General features: G+C 44.9%; 2 protein-coding genes across 7 annotated transcripts; both read left to right on the forward strand.

The window, feature by feature from the left end:
- The first annotated feature begins 4,981 nt into the window (after nucleotides 1-4,981).
- Nucleotides 4,982-10,224, forward strand: LOC119346611 (pentatricopeptide repeat-containing protein At2g46050, mitochondrial-like). 4 transcript variants are annotated; one of them, XM_037615892.1, is made up of 6 exons: nucleotides 4,982-6,556; nucleotides 6,774-6,853; nucleotides 6,945-7,543; nucleotides 7,628-7,707; nucleotides 7,781-8,574; nucleotides 9,911-10,224. In XM_037615892.1, exons 1-3 carry the CDS (start codon nucleotides 5,059-5,061, stop codon nucleotides 6,954-6,956), a joined length of 1,590 nt encoding a protein of 529 aa, XP_037471789.1. In that variant the 5' UTR covers nucleotides 4,982-5,058; the 3' UTR covers nucleotides 6,957-7,543; nucleotides 7,628-7,707; nucleotides 7,781-8,574; nucleotides 9,911-10,224. The 4 variants fall into 4 exon arrangements, with proteins under 4 accessions (XP_037471789.1, XP_037471786.1, XP_037471791.1 ...); XM_037615889.1 differs by having other exon boundaries at nucleotides 6,945-7,098; nucleotides 7,243-7,543; nucleotides 7,628-8,574; nucleotides 9,911-10,223; XM_037615894.1 differs by having other exon boundaries at nucleotides 4,982-6,680; nucleotides 7,628-8,574.
- Nucleotides 10,225-11,258: 1,034 nt separating this feature from the next.
- On the forward strand, nucleotides 11,259-13,767 carry LOC119346641 (protein LSD1). 3 transcript variants are annotated; one of them, XM_037615902.1, is made up of 6 exons: nucleotides 11,259-11,506; nucleotides 11,688-11,865; nucleotides 12,252-12,365; nucleotides 12,566-12,679; nucleotides 13,212-13,321; nucleotides 13,477-13,767. In XM_037615902.1, the coding sequence occupies exons 2-6, from the start codon at nucleotides 11,799-11,801 to the stop codon at nucleotides 13,510-13,512; spliced, it is 441 nt and encodes a 146-aa protein (XP_037471799.1). In that variant the 5' UTR covers nucleotides 11,259-11,506; nucleotides 11,688-11,798; the 3' UTR covers nucleotides 13,513-13,767. The 3 variants fall into 3 exon arrangements, with proteins under 3 accessions (XP_037471799.1, XP_037471798.1, XP_037471802.1); XM_037615901.1 differs by having other exon boundaries at nucleotides 11,259-11,484; XM_037615905.1 differs by lacking the exon at nucleotides 11,259-11,506 and adding an exon at nucleotides 11,569-11,587.
- The last annotated feature ends 5,355 nt before the right edge of the window (nucleotides 13,768-19,122 follow it).

Below are 19,122 nucleotides of genomic sequence, written 5' to 3' on the forward strand. Positions count from 1 at the left end.
AATCTAGATTATTGACTCTAGTGCAAGTGGGAGACTAAAGGAAATATTCCCTAGAGGCAATAATAAAGTTATTATTTATTTCCTTATTTCATGATAAATGTTTATTATTCATGCTAGAATTGTATTAATTGGAAACTTAGTACATGTGTGAATACATAGACAAAAAATATTGTCCCTAGTATGCCTCTACTTGACTAGCTCGTTTATCAAAGATGGTTATGTTTCCTAACCATAGACAAGTGTTGTAATTTGATGAATGGGATCACATCATTAGGAGAATGATGTGATGGACATGACCCATCTGTTACCTTAGCATTATGATCGTTACAGTTTCATTGCTACTGCTTTCTTCATGACTTATACATGTTCCTTAGACTATGAGATTATGCGACCCCCGAATACCGGAGGAACACCTTGTGTGCTATCAAACATCACAACGTAAATGGGTGATTATAAATATGCTCTACAGGTGTCTCCGAAGGTGTTTATTGGGTTGGCATAGATCGAGATAAGGATTTGTCACTCCGTATTTCGGAGAGGTATCTCTGGGCCCTCTCGGTAATGCTCATCACTATAAGCCTTGCAAGCATTGTGACTAATGAGTTAGTTGCGGGATGAAGTATTACGGAACAAGTAAAGAGACTTGCCGGTAACGAGATTGAACTAGGTATGATGATACCGATGATCGAATCTCGGGCAAGTAACATACCGATGACAAAGGGGACAATGTATGTTGTTATGCGGTTTGACCAATAAAGATCTTCGTAGAATATGTAGGAGCCAATATGAGCATCCAGGTTCCTCTATTGGTTATTGACCGGAGATGAGTCTCGGTCATGTCTACATAGTTCTCGAACCCGTAGGGTCCGCACGCTTAACGTTCGATGACGATATGTATTACGAGTTATGTGTTTTTGATGACCGAAGTTTGTTAGGAGTCCCGGATGAGATCACGTGCGTGACGAGGAGTCTCGAAATGATCAAGACATAAAGATTGATATATTGGATGGCTATATTCGGACACCAGAAGTGTTCCAGGAAAGTTTTAGATAAAACCGGAGTGCCGGAGGGTTATCGGAACCCCACGGGGGAACTAATGGGCCTCATGGGCCTTGGTGGAGAGAGAGAGGGGCGGCCAGGGCAGGTCGCCCGCCCCCTCCCCCTTGGGTCTAAATTGGACTAGGGAAGGGGGGCGGCGCACCCCTTTCCTTCTCCCTCTCCCTCTCCTTCCTTCCCCATCTCTTCCTCTTGGTGGAATCCTACTAGGACTAGTAGTCCTAGTAGGACTTCCCTATTGGGGCGCGCCCTAGGGGCCAGCCGGCCTCCACCTTGATCCTTTATATACAGGGGCAGTGGGGCACCCTAGAACACACAAGTTTCTCTCACAATCGTGTGCGGTGCCCCCCTCCACAGTTACACACCTCGATCATGCCGTCATAGAGCTTAGGCGAAGCCCTGCGCCGGTAGCATCATCATCACCGTCGTCGCGCCGTCGTGCTGACGGAACTCACCCTTGTCCTCAACTGGATCAAGAGCAAGAGGGACGTCATCAAGTTGAACGTGTGCTGAACATGGAGGTGTCGTACGTTCGGTTGGATCGCGAAGACGTTCGACTACATCAACCGCGTTATTGAAACGCTTCCGCTTTCGGTCTACGAGGGTACGTGGACACACTCTCCCCTCTCGTTGCTATGCATCACCTACATAGATCTTGTGTGATTGTAGGAATTTTTTTGAAATTGCCGCTAACACCACCTTCCTACATCGCCACCACCACCGCCTCGCCCCACAACCACAGCAGCATCCCCGACGTCGCTGCCAGCACCACCTCGCCCGTGCCAGACCCTACCTGAAGCAGATAAAGCGCGACGACCTCACTCGCCGGATGCCGCCACGCTCATAGGACACCGACAGGGCCTGCTACCAGGTCCTGGGGAGTTAGGAGGCTCTTCACTGGCTAGCTTCTTCGACGACGTCCGCAAGTTGTTTGACGGTTTGCTTGCAAGGTACAAACGGACTCCACTGACGAGTTCTTTTTTCACATTGTTTTTGTGACTTGGATGATTCTTCATCCGATGATGAGGAGCTTGTGGCTGCTGTGTTGGTCGTCCATGACCACCTTTGTAGGCAGCGGCCGATGTTCCAGGGCTCGATCCTGGGGCACACTCCAGCGTTGATTCGTAACTGAGAGAGTGGACATTTCCTACTCTAAAGGACTACTTCAAGACCCCCGGCCCGCTCTTCAAACATCACATATTCCGACGTCGTTTCTGTATGGCTAGACATGTGTTCAACCGTATCCGGGAAGGGGTGGTGGCATACGATAAGTATTTCGAGTGCAAGGAGGATGTCCTGGAAAAGATTGGCTTCTTCTCTTATCAGAAATACACTGCAGCTATTCGGATGCTTGCATACGGAGTTCCTGGTGATCTCATTGATGAGTATCTCCAAATGAGCGAGTCCACGTGCCTAGACTCCATGTATAGGTTTTTGCAAGGCTGTGATAGCAGTGTTTGGCCCTGAGTACTTGAGAGAGCCAAATGTTGTAGAAATAGCCCAGTTGGCGATGAGTGCCAGCAGAGGCTTTTCGGGGATGCTTGGTAGCATAGATTGTATGCACTGGGAGTGAAAGAACTGCCCTTCTGCTTGGCAGGGGCAGTATAGGGCCATGTTAAAGCTTGCACCATCACACTCGAGGCCGTGGCTTCACAAGATCTATGGATTTGGCACTCTTTCTTTGGCATGGCCAGATCTCACAACGATATCAACATGCTTCAACACTCTCCAGTGTTTGCAAGGCTTGCAGAAGGCAACATCCGGGAGGTCAATGTTAAGATCAGTGGCCACAACTGCAACAAAGGATACTACCTAGCTGATCGTATCTATCCTCATTGGACTACTCTTGTGAAGACAATCCCCAACCCTGTAGGAGAGAAGAGAAAGAGATGTGCCCAAGAGCAAGAGAGTGATAGGAAGGATATGGAGCGTGCCTTTGGTGTTCTGCGTTCTCGATGGGGCATCGTTTGGTATCCTATTAGAACTTGGAGCATCAAGAAGTTGTGACAGGTGATGACTGCTTGTGTAATCATGCATAATATGATCGTAGAGGATGAGCGCCCGAAACGTATCTATGACCAAGGGTTTCAGTTTTAGGGTGACAATGTTATGCTTGAACATGAAAGAGCGGTAACATTTGCATAGTTCACCGAATTTCATCATCAAATGCGTGATTGGGAAACTCACGTTCAACTGCAAGATGATTTGGTTAGCATATGTGTGCCCAGCAACCATAGATATATCCACTATCCTTGTTTAAAAATGAATTTGAGACAATTTAAATTTTATTTGGCTTGGAAACTATGAAATATTTATTTGGTTGAGATATTCGGTTTTGTAAACTAAGGTCAAATTTTCATATGTTCGCAGAAAAACACTGCAGGTCGTTCGCGAGGACGAACGGCCGACCCAAAAATAGAAGGAGGTGATGAGCGGGCAACCAACGAACAAAAAGGGACAAAACACGCGTGGACGACGCGTTGGAGTTGCTCTAAGAGCATCTCCAGCCGCGCCCCCAACAGGCCCCCAGGGCGAGTTTTTGGGCGCCGGTGCCGAAAAAATGCCCAAGTCGCGCCCCCAAGACGCCAAATCTGCCGGCTTGGCCCGTTTTTGAGTCCGGCGATCCCAAGCCGAACGCAGCGCGTTGGGGGCGCTCGGGGGCTCCGGCAGAAGGGAAAAACACGCCTGGGCCACACTGTCAGGCGAAAAGTCAAGGAAATTGTCCAGATTCGCCCCCACCCCCGCGCGCTCGGCCACCACCCCTGCCGACCCCGGCGCCGCCCACCGCCCAGCACCGCTAGATAGGCCATTCCCCGCTGGAAAGGAGAGAAGGTTTCGCCGCGGCAACCTCGTCACCACCTTCCGGGCGAGTTTTTCGGTGCCCCGACCGCGCAGGGCGGCATACCGGCGGCTGTGCGCCTACGACACCCTGGATTTGGCACTCTTTCTTTGGGATGCCAGGAACTCACAATGATATCAACATCCTGCAGTGCTCCCCTGTCTTTGCCAAGCTTGTTGAAGGTTATTCTTCTTCAGTGAACTTCGAGGTCAATGGGCGGCACTACAACAAGGGGTACTACATGGCATCTATCGAGATGGTCTACATTTGTGAAGACTATCTCAAACCCTGCGCCAGGGGGCAAGAACTCCCACTTTACGAAGCTTCAAGAGGCTTGCAGGAAGGATGTCGAGCGGGCATTTGGTGTGCTCCAATATCGATTTGCTGTTGTCCGGTACCCTGCTCAGACCTGGTCGAAAGATCAAATGTGGGAGATCATGACTTGCTGTGTCATCTTGCACAACATGATCATTGAGAGCGAGCAGGAAGAGCCTGTATTTAACACTGAACCATATTACAGGCAGGGTCCTCTTGCGCAAGTTGATCACCAGCTATCAGGAACCTGGACTGTCTTCCTCAATATGCGTCAGGAGATCCGAGACCCATAAGTGCATCGACAACTGCAGCACGATCTGATGGAGCACCTATGAAGGCTCAAGGGCAACGCCTAGCTTGACATGTGATGAAATAAGAGTTTTATTTGTTGAACTTAATTTGTATTGAATTATTTATTGTTGAACTATTTGATTTCTATTGATTTTCGGTAATGAACTATGTGATAAAAGAATAGTTGTGTTGAATTTGCGCGCAACCACGACGAACAATGGACGATTTGTGTTGATATCAGGCCAATTTGCCACCGAAACTGGACCAAAAAGCGGGCGCTTTACGAAACAGATGGGCTGATATCGGCGTCGGGGGGCGACCTAGGAATGGTGACTGAAAACCCAATCGTCCCAGCGCCGATTTTTGCGCCGGCTCACCCCAGCCGGTGATTTTCAGGTCTCCTTGGGGGCCAACGGCTGGAGTTGCTCTAAGCTCCGGGGGCTGCCGGGCTCGGTAGACTGCAGTGGCCGTTATCTCATCTCCGCTTGCTCAACATAGGGCTGGCGCCTTGGTGCTTGGTGGGGAGTTGCTAAGAAATTTTTGACAAAGCATGTCTGATGTGGCCGCGCGGCTTCCTCTTGCGTCTTCTCCTCCGCGTGACCGCTGGCGCCACTGCCCGCCACGCCTGCGCGCGCGTCCACCCGCTCCTCGTGAAGTCCGGCCACGCTTCCGACACTCGCCTCGCCACCGCGCTCGCCGACGCCTATGCCAAGTCCGGCCTCGTCACGCACGCGCGCAGGGTGTTCGACGAAACGCCGCACAGGGACCTCGTGCTCTGGAACGTCATGGTCTCCTGCTACTCCTCCCATGGTCTGCTCCTCGACTCATGGGCCCTCTTCGCCTCCATGCGGAGGAGCTCCGGCCTCTCCGGCGACGGCTTCACCTTCAGTGCCTTACTGAGCGCCCGCGCTCCTCCTTCTTCCTGCAGCCAGTACCTGGGGCTCCTGGCGCACGGCCTTGTTCTCAGGCTGGGCCTCCAGCTGGACCTTGTCGTCGCCACCGCGCTCCTCGACATGTATGCAAAGTGCGGCCTGGTCGCTGATGCTCGCCGGGTGTTTGATGCCATGCTACTAAGGAACTCTGTATCCTGGAATGCCATCATTGTCTGCTATGGCCACCATGATGGAGGCAAGGAAGCACTGCAGATTTTCGCGTCCATGCTCAGGAATGATGATGGGCGCTGTTGTCGGCCTGACGAGCTCACGCTTGCCAGTTTGCTTAGTTCCTGTGCCAACATGGCAGCTGCCTATGAGGCTACCCAGCTTCATGCTTATGCCCTCAAAAGGGGCTTACAAGGATTTCTGCAAGTAGCCAACGCTCTGGTCATGGCCTATGGTAAGAATGGTTTTCTTCAGCAAGCAACACAGACATTTGCTACCATCCATAACCCAGACATAGTTTCATGGTCATCCATGGTTTCATCTTTCGCCTACCTTGGGTGTGCCAAGAATGCAATCCATGTGTTTGAAAGAATGCTCCAACAAGGCGTGCGGCCTGACGGCATTGCGTTTCTTGGAGTTCTTTCTGCCTGCAGCCATGCTGGACTCATTCAACATGGCCTAAAGTATTTTCTTCTAATGACGACGGATTACCAAATTGATCCATGGCCGCAGCATCTTGCTTGTCTGGTTGATCTCCTAGGGAGAGCTGGCAGGGTTCAGGATGCCTACAACATTTTACTCAACATCTCCTGCCAAACAAACAGTGATGTAATTGGAGCTTTCCTTGCTGCCTGCAAGACACGAGGCAACATTGAGTTGGCAAAGTGGGCTGCTGATAGGCTACTCGGTCTGGAGCCAAACGAGCCAGCAAATTACCTGCTTATATCTAATGCTTATGCTGCTGCAGGAGCTTGGAGTGAGCTTGCAAAGGTAAGAAGTCTTATGAGAAACGTGTGCAGCAACAAGGTGCCTGGTTGTAGCTGGATAGAAATAGGTGGAAAGGTTCAGACATTTGTCTCCAATGATATTTTGCTCCAACAATCAACAAATATGCGACAAATGATGGAAATTCTTGTTACATTCATGGAAAAAGAGAGCAATGACGATACTCTTTGTAAGGATTCAGATTTTATTTCAGAACGGTTTTGATGTCTCAATAAAAAATATATATGGGTTAAACTGACATCTGCAATATATTGTGTCTGACCTTATCAATGTGGCAATTGAACCATTCTAAGGTAGCTTGAAGATTTCCTTATTACATGGTAGTTACATCATTTCACCATATATTTTCTTTAAACTGAATGGATTGCCAGAATTGCCTGGAACAGGTTATCATAAAGACGAAGATAGGATACTAGAACCCTCAGGAAGGCAGAAAGTGGTCTCTTGCTTATGCAGTTATGCTTATGTACGTATGTCAACAATCATATATTTCTGTCGAATTATAGATTTATCTTGCAGTGGTGCAAATCGATTTATTATTTCTCATGAATCTCCAGATGTTGTGCTAATATGAAAAGGTGAGGAGGGTTAGCAGGTAGATGAGGTGATCCGTGATCCTAATCCACCGCTTTTTTCCCCGAGATGGCCACGGCTGACAGTCGTGTTAGAATATTTCTCGCCGCTGCGAGATGGTGGAGCGAAGACTAATCAGTATGTCGCTCTCCCCGAGCTCCTCTCTTCCGAATGTCACCTAAGACAACATGGCAGCTACTTAAGCAGCAGATTAGTACCCCACGAATTGAGCACTCTTAACTCAATCGATCTTTAATTGACGGGCGACTATTCTTATCTCAGTCATCATAATTGACGGACGATGATCGTGACCATGATGACTCTCTCTTGTGTGTGTGCTTGATGCCTGTCGTCCTTCGCCCATACTGTTTTCTCAGTGGAGCTTGTGGTGCTCCATTTCTGGCTGGTTGCTGGAGGTTGGTGAGGCAGGTTCAGATCTGGGCTTTTAGTGCGATTCAAGTCTACAGGATTCAGATTATTTCAGAACGGTTTTGATATCTCAGTAAAAATATATGTGGGTTAAATTGACATCTGCAATATATGGTCTCAGACCTTACCAGTGTGACAATGTAACCATTTTCAGGTATAAGATTTCCTTATTACATGGTATTTACATCATCTCACCATATATTTAAACTGAATGGATTGCCAGAATTGCCTGGAACAGGTTATCATAAAGACGGAGATAGGATACTAGAACCCTCGGGAAGGCAGAAAGTGGTCTTTTGCTTATGCAGTTATGCTTATGTAAGTATTTCAACAATCATATATTTCTATCGCAGTGGTGCAAATCGATTTATTACTTCTCATGAACCTCCAGATGTTGTGTTATAATATGAAAAGTTAGGAGGATTAGCAGGTAGATGAGGTGATCCGTGATCCGTGATCCTAATCCGCCGCTTCTATCCCCGAGATGGTGACGGCTGACAGTCGTGTTAGGATATTTCTCACCGCTATGAGATGGTGAAGCGAAGACTAATCAGTATGTTGCTCTCCCCAAGCTCTTCTCCCCCGAATGACGCCTGAGACAACATGGCAGCAACTTAAGCAGCAGATTAGTACCCCAAAAATTTAGCACTCTGAACTCGATCGATCATAATTGACGGGCGACCGTTCTTATCTCAGTCATCCTAATTGACAGACGATGATCACGAGCATGATGACTCTGTGTGTGTTCTTGATGCCTGTCGTCCTTCGCCCACACTGTTTTCGCAGGCAAGCTTGTGGTGCTCCATTTCTGGCTGGTGGCTGGAGGTTGGTGAGTCAGGTCCAGATCTGGGCTTTTAGTGCAATTCAAGTCTACAGGCTGTATTGTCCATGCATATGACTCTGGTATTACATCAGTGGCTAACCTGGAATGTAAGTGTTGGGTTCAAGTGGACATGAACCCAATGAGTTTTACTTAAACTGACTAAATTGCTACTCGGTACTTAGCACCATGTGTCACTAGTTAGTTTGATCTCATACTTTCACTGGGATGAACCTAATACTAAATTTTCCTGGCTGGCTATTGCGTATTGACATCATGCAAACATCTCTTATTTGGTGCTTGATGGGAAAGCTATGGGTTTGGCTGCCCTATCCTACTATTCACTCTGGAAGTGGTTGGCTGAGGTATATCAATCTTCCTAACCTCTACTTTTACTGTACTAGCAATTCTAGCTTAAATTGCTTTCAATCTTCACATGACCCTAAAGAAGCAGGAGACATAGTCAATATGTCTGCGGTAGAGTCCACAACCGATATGTACGCATTCTATTTCTAACTAAGGATTGCCATCTTTTTACAAGATGAATTAATCTATTTGCATGCATTTAGATATTAATAGGACACACGGTACAAAACTCATCAATGGTGTCTATGGTTTTCTTTGATGTGTGTGGTCTTTTGCTCTTTATTTCCTGGTGGGGCAAAGGATAAGATTAAGATTTCACGATGTAGAAATGATGTAAGTATATGATAAACACAGATGAATTGTCTGTATGTGGGAGTCCAAGAGATCATGGGGATCTACCAAGTGGGGACGTGCCTATTGTCAGCCACTCATCCATTATTTGTCAGTCACCGCAGCAAAAGGACATGAGAGGCACTCGTCGACCTCTACCCTGCAACATACGTCAACTTGGTCCCAGCCACAATGTTCAACCAACCGTAGCTAGCTGGGCCAACTTGCCTATTCTTGGCACAATCTCTGGGGTGTGTTTTCTTATACGTAAATTTGTAGGTTGTATGTGTTGAATCTAGTTAAGTACTTTGTGTTCCTAGTCGTTTCTAAGGATTACAATTAGAAGGCCAGTGTTGCCAAATCACTGTCGTGTGTGCATCCATGATCGCTCACCGTAATTTGTGTAAGTTTTGACGCAGTTGTTGCATGTCTACAAGGTTTTGTGCTCGAAAAGAAGCAAGTTTGCTGATAGGGCGTAACGAATTCCTGTAGCGCACATTAATCTTGTGATGTAGCTTGAAAACTAGAGTTGGTCATAAACAATTCCAGATTATTTCTGCTCTTTTGAAACATGTGTAAGCTTGCACTTCATGTTGTGTGTACAAACAAAGTGCTTCAAACTTAATTTTATTTTATTATAAAGTAAGAAGCATACATGTTTGTAATGATGCTCCACGATATACTCCTAGATGACAAATCAAGTCAGTTATGTGTGTTTCAGTTTGTCTACTCCATTTTTTCTCGTCAAATTGTTTGTCTACTTCATTATTGTGACACATGCATTAGCTATACTAGAGGTCACTATGATGCAGCACTCGTCATAGATGGTCACTTTTACTGTGTGACAACGTGCGTGGAGCAGGATTGTGTGTACGAGTCTGGTCCCTTCTGGACATCTTCGCAGTTAACTGTTTCCTCAATCTGAAACGTGAAATAATGCATCATTGATTGGTTCTCATCTTATCTCACTGGGTAGTCGCCTCACATTTCTTTGCTCATTTGTAGTTTGGTGATGGGACCACAAACTCTGGTTTTTACGTGTATATGACGTGGCGAGATATAATGCGAATATGTGAGTAACTGCTTCGGTGTACCTTATGTACTATGTCCATCCTTATTTGTGTAGAGAACAGAAGTCGAATTGTCTAAGTTAAATATTTTAACTACATGTAAGTTTACATGCCTCATCCGTTCGAAGGAATTTCACGAACTATCGAGTAGTTCTCTTATCCCATATATTGGCCTAGGTTTGATTAAATCTTTGCGCTGCCAGAGAACTAATGTGAAAACAAATCAGTGTGTCAACTATGGCGTGCTTATCTTTCTTTAGTCGTCGCTTCGTTTTGTCATGTCAAAGATTGAAAAACCATGGACATAACACATGATGAATTGATTGGTATCATTCTCATGTTGCTTGATACCTACTTAGAGATGCATCCTAAATTTGGGGGAATTGATTGCATCATGTATGACTAGGATGTCGGGAAGCGCAAATTGGGGACTGCTTCGATGCCATACAAACAAGGTCATATTTCAAAGATCTTGAGGTAATTTGTGTGTACCGATGGATCAATGATATATTAACAAATATATTCTTAATTTAGCGTCATGGAATTTTGTGAAAAAAACTATCAACTTGGGTGGTCCTTTTCCTAGAAATTTGGAGATAACCATGGGAAAATATTAAAGCAAAAAATTGTCTTTGAATTCACAAAAAGAAAAGTCATTGTAAGCCGTGAACAACTTTTGGATATACCTTTTTGGCCGCCTATCATTAGCTCTCTTTCTTCTTCTCCCTTAAATACGTCAACCTCAACTCCCACACCGTGTGAGGGAGAAAATGATAGAAAGAGAGAGATATAGAGGGAGAAAATGTGCCAACTGATGAGTCCCTTGCTTTTATGCATGCACCAACTAATCATAGGATTGGGCCATAAGCATCGGTGCTTGGTGATGCCCCTCCTCTTAGGCCAGTTTGGAAACGCGGGGTCGGGAACAACAAAAAAACATAGAAATATGATAAAAGTTCACATGAAAAACACACAAATTTTCACAGCCAGCCCATTTGTTAGACGGGAAATGAGGAAACACAAGAACTCTCAATAGAGTACCCGGCATGATCTTGGAAGAGATAAACATGTTTATCTCAAATTTCTTGCTTATTTTTGTTCTAAAATAACATGTACTACTACGTAAATAATTGTTCACGGTGATTTCTAAAAACGAAAATTACACGAAACATGATAGCATAATGAGTTCGGACGGGGCTCACATGGCATAGGCGGATGAGAGAGAGAGAGAGCCCACGTTCTCGACCACAGCGGTATCGTGCTTTATACCTTATCTGCCGCATTCCCTCCAACTCATGTTGTTATACTGAGCAAACTTATTCGTCTCGAAATCTGCACCAGATCGAGCGAAGCAACGCGAGCCGAGCCGGAGGCGTTCGTCTGCCCGGGGTGGCGCCATGCGGATCCGTCTCTTCTTCTGAACCGGGCAAGCGCGAGCCGCCTTCTTCCTCGTGCTCGACGGCGGCGACGAGCGTCGGTGGCGGCATAGCACAGTCCAGCAACGAGCAGGTGATTCGGCGCCCCGCGACGAGTGCGTGAAGGCGACTCTCCGTCTGTCTGATTCCTTGCTTGACGCTCGATTTGCCGTCAGGCATACATAAGCGCCTCAACTGTACTCTGCCTTGCTATGATCTTGATGATTCCTAGTCCTAGTACGCCTTTTCCCTGTAAAGTTGAAGCGTTCTCACCAGAATCTCCTACGCTTTCTGCAGGGTTTCATGTAGGGGAGGGCAACCTGTTCCCAGCCCTCGATTCCCACCGGAGCGTGCGAAGTCCAGTCGGCAGCAACGGCGACGCCGGTTCAGGCAGCCGCGGGCACGGCAATGCCGGTTCCTCTTGCCCCTTACCCAACCCCTCCTGTGCCCTTCACACCACCGGCTCCCAATGCAGGTATGGTCGCCGGCTGGGTACTGCAAGAACGGAGACGGCTTTGGCAATCCTTTGATGTTCCCCTTTTTTGGTTTTTGAGAAACTATTATTTGATTGATGTTTCTTAGCTACCCAGAAAACCAAGATGTTAACGGCATAACGTTCTGGCTTCTTCATGATTTCTGGACTAAAAAGTATATAGGAGCTGATTTTTCATCTGCTATTTTTGTCTCCGAAGTTCTGGTAGAACAGATTAAGCCCAAGATACACTATCAACTAAGGCATAGATGTTTCTCTGCTGATTTTGCCGTTGCAATGCTTTTCTGGGATGTAACTTTTGGTTACTAGTAGGTGAGCTTCAGCCACTGAAATTTCATAACTATGGTTTCATGCTCGTGCAATTTCAGGGGCTCAAAGCCAACTTGTCTGCTCCGGGTGCCGGAATCTGCTCATGTATCCTGCCGGCGCAACGTCGGTCTGCTGCGCAGTTTGCAGTACCGTGACCGCTGTTCCGGCTCCCGGTATGCACATCAATCTCATTTTGCTCATCAAAGATTTGTAAGTAATGTGGCAGCTCAACATTGAGTTCCATATTTACAACATTATTACTAGTATAGAAGACAGTAGTGTGCATTCTAATCGACTGTGACAAGTTACATTAGCTGGAAACTATCCTCAAGTGCAGTTCTCTGAATATATTTTCCACCCTGATTCGGTGTAGGGACTGAGATGGCGCAGCTAGTTTGCGGGGGATGCCACACTCTTCTCATGTACATACGCGGCGCCACAAGTGTACAGTGTTCTTGCTGCCACACTGTCAACCTGGCAATGGAAGGTATATCGACCAAAGCTTTTATTTCTCTCTCTCTTCCTGGGTTGCAAGTGGTATATGCTGCTGGTTTTGATTCCCTTTTCGAAACGATGTTGACATTGATTCGTGTATGCAAAACCCTCCTTCTGAGCAGAATGTATTCTGAGGTTGGAAAAGCTCTAGCAATCAGTCGATAACCGTTAACATCGTAAAATTGGCTTATCCTGAAGTCGCACTCATCAAAATTGGACAGTAGGATGTATGCATTTGTTGTGATGCAGAAAACAAAAGGTTTGACAAGGATCTCCCGGATCTACCAAAAGTTTGATGAATATCTCTCCTAGTTTTACCATAAGTCTGACAAACATGTCCTACAGTTACTACTGAACGATTCACAAACACAAAGATTGAAAGATACCACTAAGCATTGGGTCCTGACTTCTGAAGATGCTCCACAGGTTCTAAGAACTCAGAAGGATGAGTGCATAGAGTTGATGTGTGCTCATCAAGTCTCAAATACTCTGAATGACAAATTCTATCTTGTGCTTGGCCGCAGCGAATCAGGTTGCGCATGTAAACTGCGGGAGTTGCCGAATGCTGCTCATGTACCAGTATGGCGCGAGGTCCGTCAAATGTGCAGTCTGCAGTTTCGTCACATCAGTTGGGGTAAGTATTCATTTTCAGAGCTGTCAATCCTAGCACGCGACAAGAGCATTCGCTCTTTTTCTGGATTTTTCACATCATTTAATTGGCATTGCTGTTGAGCGACCTGAATTTCATACCAACCATATCTGAATGCGTTACTTCTTTACCCTTTTCAGGCATCATCAGGTGCAGAGCAGAAGCCCAGCAACTGAAGTCCTGCAAGTTCATACTGAAGGCAGCTTCCTGGAATAAGGATGCTTTGAGTGCACATGTATAGAGTTCTTCCCAGAAGCAATCTCTTCCTCCCATCTCCATTTCCCACCTTCGTTGGACCTGGCGAGCTTGCGGAATAATCAAGAGTTTTTGGTAATACATAGTGCTCGAAATTTGTCGAATCATCTGTGTAACTGGATCAGACAGATATAATGAACCCACCATGTTTATGTTCAATCCTAGCTTCTTTTACATGTGTTTTATCTCAGAAATTTTCTTCTTCTTGTGTTTATCTGAAGAATTTCTGCCGATGCGCTTTTGTCGTGGCAATTCTTGAACCGAACAATATTACTGCCGACATGATCATGAACAGTTCACGAACACATACAAGTCCAAATGCTGCATGATTAGGGTGCGCAAACACATCAGATGGGAGTTGAATGGTGGACTCTAGACGAGCGCTGATGTTGATTGCCATGGCACACAGGATTGGGTGAGTGTTGGGCACCATCTCTCTGACTCTTGTCCAACTCTGAATCTCTGATGGCATCTCCCAGCCAGCAAACAGATTATGGTGATCCGATGGCATGTCATGCATCTGGTCTGAGCCTGAGAAGGACTGTCAGTTCCTGACCACTCTATCAATGGACCCAATTATTGCCAGGAAAGTTGCGCGGAAAAGTTTAGAGAGCACAATGATGTAAAAGGCGTAGATGGTGCTCAGTCGCGTCAGCACTCAATGGTGCCTGCTGCTAGTCACATTTCAGAGACATACTAGTACTACTGAATAGCAATATCACTGTTCATATGTTTTTTCTATTCCTGCATTTTAAAATCATGTGGACCGAAGGAGCCATAATGAGTCTACGTGCATGCTGCAGGATTGGTGGGTATCAAAGCTGTTGTTATCTGGTGGACCGGGACTTTGTGTGCACCGGTTTATTAAAAAAAAATGAGAATTTTTTAGGGGTAAAAAACCGAAAGAAATACAATGGCATAGATAATACTGGTATCTAATGCTACGTCGCAAAAATACAAATCACAATTCGCAACACCAGTGGAGATATTTTAGGCGCTTACTATTTATCGTGCAGATCGCTGGGTAGCGACCAATAGCATACGACTTGCGATTGCTACGTTTTTATATTGGGCCAAGCCAAGTAGGCTTCTACGGGAGATTTGAACCTTCCTAGGACGGGTTTTATGTGTTATTCTCTTGTTTCTTTTTTCTGGTTTTTTCATTTATGTTTTCTATCTCGCGTGCATATTTTCCAAATTCATGAAAACAATTTGAAACTATGAATATCTTTTGAATTCACAAACATTTATTCAAATCCGTGATTTTTTACAAAATCATGAATTCACAATTTTATTTGAATTGGCGATTTTTTTTCAAGATCATGAATTCATGAAGCTTTTCAAAATCAAAGTCATGAATTCATGAACCTTTTTTTTAATTCATGAACATTTTTTCAACTCGCGAACATTTTCTGAAATTCATCAAAAAATTGAACTCACATTTTTAAAGTCATGAACATTTTTTGAATATGTCTTTTTAAATTCATGAACATTTTTTGAATCTGTCTTTTTAATGCACAATTTTTATAAATTAGGAACATTTTTACATTCGTGAATAATAATATCGTTCTTTCAAAATTCATAATCATTTTTAAAATCAATTTTTTAAAATCCTAGAACAATTTTCAAATAATTAAATTTTAAAATCGATAAAAAAATTAAAATTCAGGAGAACGGTTTATTTTCAAAACCCGGGCATATTTAGAAGTTAAAATAAAATCAAAAAACACGAATGGAAAAAGGGGTCTCCATGCGCCCAGACATGGGAGTGGACTACTCGGAACCCTACAAACAGGGCGGCCCTGTTTCACTACCGTTGACATTTTTTTTAAAATCGAAAATACATTGTGAATACAAAAAAAAATCACGAAATGGAAAAGGGGTTCATAAATTTTGAAAAAAGTTCACGGTGACTGAAAAAGAGGTTCAAAATTTTTTAAAAAGTTCTCAGATTTTTAAAAATAGTTCACTAATTTGAAAAAAATAGTTCATCAATTTTGAAAAAAGTTCACAAACTTGAAAAAAGTTCATGAATTGTAAATAGTTCATCAATTTTACATTTATCATTTGTCAAAAAGAGTAAGAATAAACAATAATAAAAAGGGGGAAACGTAAAAAGAAAAACCAAACAAAGTCATTAGAAAAAACAGTAAGTAAATCAACCAAAAAGAAGGTAATCAGTCACGTCCGAAGGAGGTGGCTGGGTGGTTATCGCGGCCTTGAAATTTAATTGAAAAATTCTATAATGAATAGTACCTAATGCATGGGCTTTTATGTTTGGCTCATCGCCGCTTTTCATTAAAAAAATTGCCAATTTTGTTTTTCGAGCTATGATGAATTTTTGTGACATACCAAATTCATGTTATATTTATGTGCTAATTTCTTCTTAGTTTTTTAATACTTTTTGAAAGCGTCAACCGAACTCGGGTGGACATGAAGTCGTTCTGAACTGATTATAATCTTGATGTGTCATTTTAAGTTCTACTATGAACATCTTTTGTGAATATTGATGAAAAACGTATGTACTTCCCACACAAGTAACTAATGCATTATTACACCCTTTCTTCCCAAAAAAACATACTTACTTTATGTGTAAATTCTATACAATAGTCAATGATTATAAAATCACAATGCTTTTACATGTGAATATAATTGTCACTATTTTATGTAACACTAAATCACACATTTATTGGACAAACAACATGAATTCATGTAGTAAAACTATGTCTTGTATCATTGATCTAATTGTTGGCCATTGATACAAAGTGAATGGTGATGGTATAAAAAAAGAGAAATAGAGACATACCTTTTTTAAAATTGCATCGTCGAGGTGGCCACTCGCGGCACATCCACTCCCTTGTGGTTTTGGTAATTCATTTCAGCATACATATTGGTGAACTAATGTTTTCCTTGAGTATATTTCAGGATAAGTTCAACCTAGGGACAATTTTGGGAAGTGAATGCGGACCCCTGAAGATACTAAGGACAAGTTTTGGGCAAACCTCAAGACTTCATTTTATGTTTAAGTGATCCAAGATTACATTTAGTCCATATGTATGCCAATAGTATCAAAAGGGGGATGGGGTTGATGATAATGGATGCACTGCTCAAGTGCTTAGAGATCAATCTCCAAAAGCCTCATTCAAATTCTCATATTCCACTGTGTCACAAACCTTAAGTGAAACTCGGACTCACCGAAACAGATACACCCTGAGTCATAGAGCCATTCATGATAAGCCATTTCCTAAACCCTAGAACTCCAGTTCCAACGAAGAACACTTGCCAACCTTCTGTTGCCAACTGAAATTCATTCAAAATTTTCTAACGGTTTCAGTTGCTAACACCGAAGTGGGGAAAGTGATTAGGTCATCACAACTCGGAGCCACCGACGTTTTCACCCGGTCTCACCAAAATGCTAAAGTCCAAACATTTTGTACCGATCGGTCTCACCGAGTAGTTTCGGTCCCACCGAGTAGTGCATAAAGGTGTGCGGCGATTGGATTTTTGGTGATGTCAATATGTACCCGACCCACTCCACCACTATCAGAGATCAACCAGAGCGAAGCATACACATTCCATATCCATATTTCTGAGAGAGAGCTCCCGATCCTTGTGTTGAGATCAAAAGGATTCCACTCGAACCATATAACCTTTGATTTTTAGTCACCTCATTACTTTCCACCCAAACCCTCTCCTAACCCAAAGGCACAATCTGTGAGAGAGTGTTTCAGTGATGAGGAGATTATCTTTTAAAGCACGAGAGCAAGGAGTTCAACATCAACAACCCCACCTATTACCTTTTTGAGGGTTGTGCCACCTAAATTGGCTAGGTGTGCTTGGGAGTCTTCAAATCATGTGGAGAAACCAATAAGTTTTTAAGGGTAGGGAGATCACCTACTTCGTCCGTGAAGATCTATCCCTAGTGAGGCTAGTCCTTTGTGGGCGTAAGCCATGGTGGGATAGGCAAGGTTGTGCTACCTCTTGAGCATCCGTTGGTTTTCCCTTGAAGAGGAAAGGGTGATGCAACAAAGTAGCGTAAATATTTCCCTCAGTTTTGAGAACCAATGTATCAATCCAGTAGGAGACGACGCACAAGTCACCTAGTACCTGCACAAACAATCAAGAACCTAGCAACCAACGCGATAAAGAGGTCGTCAATCCCTTCACGATCACTCGCAAAAGTGAGATCTAATAGAGATAGTAAAGTAAATATTTTTGGCATTTTTTTTGTATAGATTGGAAAGTAAAGATTGCAAAATAGTAAACGAGATGCGATAAAATAGAAAAGAGATGTAATATAATAGGAAAGAGACCCGGGGGCCATAGGTTTCACTAGTGGCTTCTCTCAAGATAGCATGTATTACGGTGGGTGAACAAATTACTGTCGAGCAATTGATAGAAAAGCGCATAATTATGAAGATATCTAAGGCAATGATTGTTGGGGAACGTAGAAGAAATTCAAAATTTTCCTACGTGTCATCAAGATCTATCTATGGAGAAACCAGCAACGAGGGGAAGGAAAGTGCATCTACATACCCTTGTAGATCGCTAAGCGGAAGCGTTCAAGAGAACGGGGTTGAAGGAGTCGTACTCGTCGTGATCCAAATCACCGGAGATCCTAGTGCCGAACGGACGGCACCTCCGCGTTCAACACACGTACAGCCCGGTGACGTCTCCCATGCCTTGATCCAGCAAGGAGAGAGGGAGAGGTTGAGGAAGACTCCATCCAGCAGCAGCACAACGGCGTGGTGGTGATGGAGGAGCATGGCAATCCTGCAGGGCTTCGCCAAGCACCGCGGGAGACGAGGAGAGAGAGAGGTAGGGCTGCGCCTTGAGGGAGAGGTTCTCGTGTCTCTGGCAGCCCCAAAACCCCCACTATTTATAGGAGGAGGGGAGGTGGCTGCGCCCCCATCTAGGGTTCCCACCCTAGGGGTGCGGCAGCCCTAGATGGGACTTGGAGGGGGCGGCCAAGAGGGGGAGAGAGGGGGCGCGCCCTAGGGTGGGCCTTTAGGCCCATCTGCGCCTAGGGTTTCCCCTCTCCCCTCCTAGCTGCGCCTTGGGCCTTGGTGGGAGGCGCACCAGCCCACTCTCGGGCTGGTCCCTTTCCACACTAGGCCCATGCAAGCCTCCGGGGCTGGTGGCCCCTCCAGGTGGACCCCGAAACCCTTCCGGTGGTCCCGATACATTATCGGTGACCCCCGAAACACTTCCGGTGGCCAAAACCTCACTTCCTATATATTATTCTTTACCTCCGGACCATTCCGGAACTCCTCGTGACGTCCAGGATCTCATCCGGGACTCCGAACAACATTCGGTAACCACATACAAACTTCCTTTATAACCCTAGCGTCATCGAACCTTAAGTGTGTAGACCCTACGGGTTCGGGAATCATGCAGACATGATCGAGACGTTCTCCAGTCAATAACCAACAGCGGGATCTGGATACCCATGTTGGCTCCCACATGTTCCACGATGATCTCATCGGATGAACCACGATGTCAAGGACTCAATCGATCCCGTATACAATTCC

Source organism: Triticum dicoccoides, chromosome 1B (genome assembly GCF_002162155.2).
Source record: "Triticum dicoccoides isolate Atlit2015 ecotype Zavitan chromosome 1B, WEW_v2.0, whole genome shotgun sequence".
Classification (NCBI taxonomy): Eukaryota; Viridiplantae; Streptophyta; class Magnoliopsida; order Poales; family Poaceae; genus Triticum; species Triticum dicoccoides.

Bases quoted from the DNA above. Each gene is read 5' to 3' on its own strand.
- LOC119346611 (XM_037615883.1), top strand. From the start codon at position 5,059: ATGTGGCCGCGCGGCTTCCTCTTGCGTCTTCTCCTCCGCGTGACCGCT. The intron at 6,557-6,773 runs GTAAGGATTCAG...TGCCTGGAACAG, and splicing joins GAGCAATGACGATACTCTTT to GTTATCATAAAGACGAAGAT.
- LOC119346641 (XM_037615902.1), top strand. From the start codon at position 11,799: ATGCCGGTTCCTCTTGCCCCTTACCCAACCCCTCCTGTGCCCTTCACA. The intron at 12,680-13,211 runs GTATATCGACCA...GCTTGGCCGCAG, and splicing joins TGTCAACCTGGCAATGGAAG to CGAATCAGGTTGCGCATGTA. The intron at 13,322-13,476 runs GTAAGTATTCAT...TACCCTTTTCAG, and splicing joins GTTTCGTCACATCAGTTGGG to GCATCATCAGGTGCAGAGCA.